The sequence below is a fragment of the Perna viridis genome, chromosome 4 (genome assembly GCF_037379345.1).
Source record: "Perna viridis isolate PV_CMFRI_1.1 ecotype Kerala chromosome 4, ASM3737934v1, whole genome shotgun sequence".
In the NCBI taxonomy this organism is placed as follows: Eukaryota; Metazoa; Mollusca; class Bivalvia; order Mytilida; family Mytilidae; genus Perna; species Perna viridis.
In genome coordinates this window covers 9,722,996-9,732,300 of record NC_142448.1, presented here as the reverse complement: position 1 = coordinate 9,732,300, position 9,305 = coordinate 9,722,996, and the positions used below count along the sequence as shown (strand labels likewise).

Here is a 9,305-nt window from a genome sequence, read left to right as displayed (position 1 = left end):
CATTGTGTTTTTTTTCTTTTTAATATATTTGTAATTTTGGACGTGCCTCTATTTACAACCAGTCAAACAAAAGTTTTCTTTTCAAGCTAGGTTAATGCGAAAAGTTTTATCGGAAGAAAAGAGTTCATGGTAAAGCGCAGTCGTTATCCGCATAAAATTTATTGTAAAACTTCAGTATCGGGAAATCCCATCTTGATAAAAAAAATTTCCCCAATGAAACTGGTTCCTAATCACGCGAAAAGGGTATATTGATTATTGGAGGTTGCGGTCACTACTGTATATTTACGACTGTGTGTTTAATGCTGTCGTCCGTAGATATTTCGTTTCCGGAATTATACATGGATAATAACGTTAGTATGAGACTTATAAGTGTACAAGATGTTAATGGAATGGTACCACTAAGTGTCATAACACAAAAAGAAGGTTGTTCGAATAATAACAGACAATAATTGAATGGAATCACAAAGTGTCATACTACCACAGGCAGTTCAGGTATAATCTTGGGGAATTTATTTAGAGGTGTTCAGAAATAAGGGTCCAGAAACAGCATTTTCCTGTTGATTGGAAAATAACGATTGTGAGTGAATAGGTCTGAACTCATACCACAACAGAAAGGGTATATCAAATTCTGGGTTCGCGTCGTTTTCGAAGCACTTCCATAATGCCCGGACAGTAACTTTAAGTAAGGCAATTTATCTGAAATTATGTCGCGAGATGCAGTGCCATGCATTGGTTTTGGGGCTGTTTTTAGAGCTGTTTACGAACAGCATATCCATGTTGTCTAGGTAATAACTTTGCTATTCATTGATAGATCTCTTTAAAATTGCGCCACATGGTGACTTATCAGAAAAGAAAGCCTGGTGTTGGTTTTGTTTTTGACAAGAACCGTTTAGGTATTTAGGATCAGAAATCAATATTTTTATTTTCATTAATATGCCGGACAATAACTTAATGGAATGAATCTCTTCAAAATTTTGTAATACGTTGCCAAACAAGTAACTTTTACGATTTTAGAAAGAGTGTCTAGAAACAAACATGGAATAGATCTTTATGACGTTAAACCATAAGGAGCCATACTACCATTGGGCCACTGGGGATGTACCTTTGACAATTGTGGAATTGGGAATCAGGAACAAACATCTTCATTATGTCTTTGACTAGGTATATAGATCTGATTGCATTTCAAATTCACCACTGGGTTAGTTATTTTAGCAGTAAATAAATTGAAGGCCAGAAACCAGTATTTTCACTGAATGGTCAAAAGTTGACTAAACGTGAATTAATCTATTTGAAATTGTACCACAAAGGGAAAGCTGGAAATAACGTTGAAAGTTGTGGCGATAACTGTTGCCATGAACCAGTATTTGATAACGTCCACAGCAAGTGAGATCACTAGATGTCGTACTATCTCCGGTTGTTCAGTATTAATTTTCGGAAAGATGCTAGAGCTGTTTACTAATGAGGTTCCAGAAAAGAATTTTCCTGTTGATTGGGCACTAACTTAACTATTAAAATCCAATAAAAGCCAAACCACAACAAGAAGACTGTGATTGATTTTCGGGTTGTGCCTTAACAGTTTAGGAATAAGGAGAAAACGAGTATGTTCATTTTTGACTAAGTGTTTAGATCTATATGGAGTTGCATACTACATGTGGGCGATTCGGATGTAACTTAGTTTATAGGGAATAAGAAGCTAGAAACAAGCAATTTAATACGTCTGTACAATAAGAATAGATCTATTGAAATTGTACAAGATGCCAAATCACCAAACAAAGGTTGGGAGTGATTTGGAAAAAGGGGAAGCTGTCATGAGATCAAGCTGTTAAAGAATTAGGGACCAGAAACAGCATTTCCATGTTGATTGGATAACAATTTGTATATAAGTAAATATATAATTTTAAAATTGTGCTTCTAGATGTCATACCTGTAAAAGAAAAGAGTTGGATTGATTTTTGTACCACCGTAAAAGATTTGCAGTTCAAGTATAACGGAATTGTGCTCGCGTTGTCAGCATTTTGCCCAGACAATAACTTTAGTTTTAATTGTATATTTCAATATAAAATCATACATTATGCCATATAACCAAAGGAAATCCTGAATCTATATTGGATGGCATTATGGTGGAGGAGTTGGGGACCAGTCCAGGCATTTTTATTGTGCCCGGCCAACAACTTTACTGCTAGTCAATGAATCTCGGGTTTGAATTGTTACCTCTAGGTATAAAACCACCGTAAAGAGCTGGGATTGATTTACATGGTTGTGACTTGAATCTTAATCGTTAATGATTAAGTTGCCGAAGCACAAAAGTGGGCTGGGATCTATCCATATATGGCTTAACATATAATCGTAGTTTGGTTGATTGATGATTGATTGTTGGGGTTTAACGCCCGAGCAGCAATATTTCAGCTATATTCAGGCAATGAACATGAAATGAAAAATGGGATTGGACACAAGGACAATTATGTCGACAAATTTTGATTGCCACCTGAAATAGGGAGAGATGGGTAGGGTCGGACAATTTAGCCTCCTGTGGCGGAGCGCTATGGTTCAAACTCCGGGAGAATACTACAGAAGGGTTTTTTAACGTGCTAGGAACGTAACATCTTTCCCAACACGTTGCACCACTATTGTTTGCGGTCAGGTTTTCCGTATTATGGTCTGACGTCCCCAGCATGTAACATGCCAGGATTACCCCATTCCACCACCTGGGGCACATAACCCAGTTGCTCTGTGGGCAAAGCACTTTACCTCCTGGCCAGGGTTCTGAGCACTATTTAGTCGCCTTTTACGACTAGCTTAGTGCTGCTCTGGGCCTATTCTTTTGACACCCGGACCCGCTAGAACAGCTATTGATGGCTAAATTTACGATCTACTCAATACGTGGTGTCGACGTCGAAGAGAAAACAGTCAAGTTTAGTGTGCTAAGTAAATGTTAACTTTTTTTAACAATTTACGTTGGTTATATATACCAAGCATTACAATTATTATTTTGTTTGTTTTGTCACATGACACATTTTAACCGTAATTTGTACCGTGGGTTTTCCGACTCTATTCCCAAAGTTTATTTGTAAGAAGTTTAGCATGCTACAAAAAATCTGGGATTCTTCGGTGGGCTTTGACATAACGTACGAGCTCGTTAATGGCAAGTGCTACTTTCTTATCCTTGCATAGAAAATATAGTGTTCTGCATTCATTATAATAATGTGTCTGCAGATAAAATATTTTTTCTTATCAAATATTGCATTGCGAGACTATTAGTAGAAGTACAAAAAGATTTTGCGAAAAGTTTATGTATACAAGAAGATTCGAATTGTATATCCATACTGTTTTGTTTTTGTTTTTTGTTTTGTTTTACAAATTCGAAATAAGCGTTTTTCCTCTAAAGTCATATAACTTGTACTATCGAGAAACTAATGTTTCTTAATAAAATATATTGGTTTGACTATAATTCATTAGCCGATTTTCCATACAAACACAAATATTGGTGCAACATTCCAGTGTTAAAAATTTTAAAAAGTAAACAAAAAGTGCGCAAAATAGTTAGTTGTAAAATTCCGTTGAATTCCAATCATAGCCCGTACTGTCAGGTAAATTTGTAAAATAAAGTCATAATACTAGTAGATACAAATAACAGATGTTTGTTCAAAAGATTTTTATTAACAGAAAATGATCATTTTAAAACAAATATAAAAAAAAATAAAAAAAAAAAATAAATAAATAAATAAATAAAAAAAAATTAAAAAAAATTAAAAAAAAAACATGGGAGACGAACAATAAATTACAAATTATAAAACCTTGTAACCAATGCAAATATATTAAGTCAATTACAGACACACAGTGCATTATGCATCATTGGAAGTTTTGAGAATGGTTTTATATGCCCATTCATCCCATTGTACCAGGTACCAATGATTTCTCCTCTTTATCGGAATGATAGCTCAGATATCGAATGTTATCTTTCATTTGAAGGCAATTGGCTATTAAAACGTCATCAACTGCCACATCACTAAGCCATGATGGGCCACGTGTCGCTTGAATGACTATGTCCATCTGCAAAATATGCAAAATGATGTAGATATACGAAATTCACTTAGTGATTTTCAGTAACATATCTATACAACTAACTGTTCTTTTGATTCAATATAATGTTAAATGTCAATATCGAGACAACTTGCGATAGGATTTATGTATGATTCAAAGTACTGAAGCACTGAGTCAATGAAGCCTTAATATTTTGCCCTGTTTCTTACTACACAATCACATTTCTAATCATAAAAAAGGATTGTAATATTTTAAACTAGGGAAAGTAATATTTTTTACCATTCTTTCTTTTAGAAGAATTTGTTTTCAAAGACCGTTTATTAGCTGAGCAGCCACGGCTTCTTGAGTTGACAAGACGAATGTGGGAAAATGACTCGCAACCTTTTCTTACTTTTCACACACACAGATTTGACGATACACATTTAAAATATACATGTTAATTCACTCTTTCTTATTTTTACTTCACTACATGGCTTTTGCTTTTACTTATCATAGAATTGAAGCAAATATTTATACAGCTCCAAGTTCTCCCTTAGTCATACATGGACAAAGACTCTTTAGTAAAACCATTGTTGAATCCTGTGTTCTGGTGTCAAAGCATATAAATTTGCCATTTTTGGTGTCTAATTACTTTCAAAATGAATTATGACCATACAATCAGACCAAAGCATCAACATAGTAGTTCACTCAAAACCAAGGTTCTTTCACCTCTACTAAATAGAGTTACTAACAGTCATAAAATGGAGCAGTCCTGAGAGACGCAAAAAGGGTATTCAAGACTGCGATAGAAACAATCTGTATTTTCATGTCATTCAAACAACTTGTATCATTCAGTACTATTGGACCCCATATAATTTAATGTTTAATGGCTAAATCGTATAACTAGCAAGTCCCATCCCTATTAAATGCAATGCTGTCGAAATATTCTAAATAAACAGAAACTGAAAACTTTTGGTAAATAACATTTTTACTATCTATTCTAAACGTAGACAAAAACAAGTACGTTACACAGTTTTCAACATATGTTGTTAATTGTAAATATGTGTATATGTATTAAGATGACGAACAATGATATGAATACATCACTTGAAACTAGGTTTTGTACTGTTTACAAGTAACACATTGCAAACAAGTCATATTTTTCAAAAAAGATAGCCAACGCAGTAAAATTTGTACTTTTATAATTTTCTACAGTTCATTCTGGAAATAACTGCGTCGGAAAAAGAATACATGTTACAAGTATTTATTGGTACACATAATGTAGGTATAGCATGCACTACCTATACTTTGCTGTTGCATAACTATAAATTGATTCAAAAAGTTCAAACCTTCATAAGTTTGTAACATGAATATAATCATGCATTATACAGCAAAAAAGGGTAAATTATCAGGACTATGAGCTCATGATAGATTCATACTTATTTATAAACTAACACAGTACAAAGAATATTTTATAAATATTGTATATCAATGCTATAAAAAAAATTAAATAGGATTAATACAGAAGATTTGACATGATGCTCGTCTGTTGAGATGCATGCGGGGTGACGCGAAAGTACTGTACTAACGGGTAGACTGGCAAAAAAAAGGATACATTTTCCCTTCAAAATTAAAATATATAAAACTTTATCTTTCAAATACTATTTTCAACTATTTGAAGTCTACATCTAAACATTGTCAGGCAAATTAAAGAATATATTTAGATTTGTCATGATGCTCAAATGGAGAAATCCAAGAGGGTACTAGCGGGGGCTACAGATACAGAAAAAAATATCCATTCTTTCCCTCAAGATACTCAAAACTTGTTGGCAAATAGTATCTGTAATGAAAGAATTGTGTCTACATTAGGGAGTGATTTCGTGCAGTAACCCACCTTATTTAATCAAACTATTTCCCGTTTGGCGTCCCCTTCAGCTTCAGAAACTTTTCTTCTAAGGTCACGTGAGATATTCATACGCATGAGATGGCCGGTGACTGTAACAATTTTTCACCACGTGATCAACAATCCGAAGAAACAAGTCATTCAATAGTGCGTAAATATTACACGGATTTCTAAATAAAATGGAAGATGCGAAATTTCCCTTGCATGCTGTTTGCTTAACTATCAATTTCATGGTTATTTTATTCCTTCCCATTTGAGTTACACTCTTCCATTCACAATGGTATTGATCGCGGATGCATGTGAGTGCTATCGCAAATTATAATATTTAGCAAGATTTTCATATGATGCCTAGGTCAATTTCAGGCACTGTTGTGGCCTCATTGACAAAAAACATTTACTGAATCTGTTTACATCAAATTATTTCAGAAGAGTGCGCGTATTTTATGTTTCAAGGGTATTTTAAACATACCGTTTTACTGTATGATGAGGTTGTAATTGGATCGAGAATGGTTTGTAAAGTCCAGTTCTGACTTCCTGTACCACTATCTATCCATATAGGAGTTTTATTTCTAGTCTCAAAATGTTCCCCTGGTAATACTGCAAACACTTTTAAAGACCCTGGAACGATACCGTCGCCAAACATGTTTGTGTAAAACCTAAAAAAACATTTAGAACAAAAAACCAAAAAATAACAACACAAAAGCAATCAAAAACAGACAAACAAAAAAAAAAAAAACAACAAAAAACAAAAAACAAAACAAAAAGAAAAAAATCAAAAATCAAACTAACTTATCATAAATTTAAGAAAAATGTCCAAAAAAAAAAAAACAACAAAAAACAAAAACAAAAAACAGAGATCAAAATTCGCTTCACTGAAAAGAAATGTATATTTTTCAAGACAACACGCTTATTTGGATCCATATACAGCCCAGGCACCTCCTATGGTAGAGGCGATATATTGTGTTGAAAACTGAAACACATCAAACAAAGGAAGTTGTGATATATTTTTTACACAGTGATAGTTCTTTCTATATTCAGATCTGTATTTTTTATTAGAAAACATTGCATTCGTATCAAACAAAATCAACGTAATCAGACTAAATCAAGAACGATAACTATTTAAAAAATTAATTTCATACATTTTATCTCAAAAGTGCCACAATCGAATGACCAGCTAAGACTAGTTATTTTGTCTACTTTTCAGAATCAGAAATACAAAAGGATTAGGTGGGTTATTGATATGCATGAATCACATTCCTATCGGATAAAGATTGAAAAGGACCAAGAACCAGAAATCGAGTCTTTGTCAGATTAGTTACGTATCATCCGATCGTCGGTACGGAATTGTATTGACAATCTCAAGTAATATGTCAATAAAAGACCTAAATCCGTATTCAACGATCATGAGGCACTTGAATGCCTTTCCTCACTACATGAGAAATATGTCATCATCACTGCGGACGAAGCTTCAAACAATAACGTCTTTGTTTGAAAAGCCTCAATTGCTTTATTAAGGAATTGGACATTGGTAGTAACATCCCAGGTAATGCCACATACAAACGCACTATTGTTGATATCAAGATGAAATCCTAGACAACCCCAAGTCTTGCATGTCTACTCTCAACAAAGAAACAAAATGTGAGGACTTACCTCACTTGTATTGGATTCCCAAACCTCATAAGAGTACACACAAAGAAAGGTATATAACTGGAGCTTTATATTGCTCCACGAAGTAGACGCAATTCATCTTACAAAGATAATATCCACAGTGAAAGATGGACGGCAAGCTAGTTGCAATACCACCTACTCTCGAAGTGATATTAATCATATGTGGATTCTTAAAAATTCTAAAGATTTACTTCAAAACCTGAAATCCCGCAGATTTTCGGAAATCAGTTCTCTCCAAATTTTTGACTTCTGAACTCTTTACTCTACGTTGCCATATGATAAATTGAAATCTCGTTTGAAAGGACTTGTTCGTAAATCTTTTGCTGTTTGAAAAAATATGTTGTTCTTGGTTACCAATCTACATGTTTTTTTTTCTAAAACATCGCATAAGGGCAAAGTGTGCTGCACAGAAAAGCAGGCTTGCTTGATGCTTGATTTCCTCATTAATAACAAATTTGTCGCATTTGGAGGAGCTATTTTTCAGATATATTGATGATGTATGGTCCATCAACAACCCTTCTTCCGGTAAATGGTTACCTTGAATATATACTCCAGAGCTCGAGATAAAGGAGACTACAGAAACAGCTTGTTCTGCTTTTTGGACCTACATCTCGAATTTGACAACAGTGGTCATCTCAGCACTAAGATTTATGATAAAAGAGATGGTTTTAATTTCAATATCATCAATTTGCCTTGCCTGTGCAGCTATATACTTTCATCTCCTGCATAATGGTGTTTATATTTCACAATTGATTCGCTACGCTACAACAAGTATTAACTACTTTGATTTCCTTGAAACGCCATGAAAATCTGCGTAACAGACTCTGAATCAGGGGTGTGAGGAAATGCGTCTCAAAAGGTCTATTACCAAAGTCTTTTTTTAGATATCAGTGCTTGGTTAAAAATACGTAATGATTGTTTTTTGTAAATTGTTCTTCATGTGTTGTGATCGCCGATTTGCTGATTATGACACAATAGCATGCAAATGTCATGTTAATCAACACTAGTATGTCCACGCCGCAACGGAAGAGGGAAGTTTATCGTGCTGTTAAACCTAGATTTAACCCACAATTTCGTTTGAAATTCCTATGCCAAGCCAGGACCATTACGGTACCAGCTTCTCCAGTGGTATATTATCTATTTTGCCAGGTTTTGACTTCGACTTGACTTGATTATGGATCGATAATGTTGTTCTTACCCTTATCTGTTACTTATAAAGACTGCTACTTAAATACAAGTCAATACCTAACATCAGACAATTCTTTCGTAATGGTTTGGTGACTTGATATTATGTATCGAGTGCTCCTATATATTTTGATTGAAGAACAATTTAAACAATTTTACAGTGTGCTGGGAAGTTAGGTCTTGGTGTATTGGTGATGTGTAGGAATGAGATTTACAAGAGAGATGTATTTTTAATGGATTTTTAAGAGCTACCAATACAGCGTTTAACACGAGGTTTACCACTATTTTCTAGTTTTGTAATAAGATTTTTTAATCAAATTTTGCCTGTGTTAATATTCATACATACGACATGCATACTCCATGTGGACTTTGTGGAATATTTGAAAGTCTCATTCGAAACTCGGTCCCATTTGTCGCTGGTGATGAACTCTCAGTATACATGAAATTTCCTAAAATGAAAAAGGAAACAAGTCAGTTCATTTTTCTAACTTTCCAAAATGGAATACTATTGTCAGCTGTCTTGAAACCC

The 9,305-nt window shown here is 34.1% G+C and overlaps 1 protein-coding gene across 5 annotated transcripts in view; it reads right to left on the bottom strand.

Annotated features, from left to right (window-relative positions):
• LOC148618772 (uncharacterized) overlaps window positions 1-9,305 on the bottom strand; it is a 28,203-nt gene that overhangs the window by 8,771 nt on the left and 10,127 nt on the right. For 2 of the 5 annotated variants that reach the window (XR_015921441.1, XM_088577976.1), the window contains exons 11-12: window positions 9,123-9,225; window positions 6,393-6,579 (exon numbers count right to left, since the gene is read on the bottom strand). Coding sequence is in view for 3 of the 5 variants with exons in the window: in XM_088577976.1 (XP_088434102.1) it covers window positions 6,393-6,579; window positions 9,123-9,225 (290 nt within the window). In the remaining 2 variants the exon portion in view is untranslated. Of the gene's footprint in view, window positions 1-3,671; window positions 4,051-5,177; window positions 5,861-5,914; window positions 6,016-6,392; window positions 6,580-9,122; window positions 9,226-9,305 lie in introns of those variants that run through there. The other 3 variants (XR_015921440.1, XM_088577974.1, XM_088577975.1) reach the window with 3 other exon arrangements.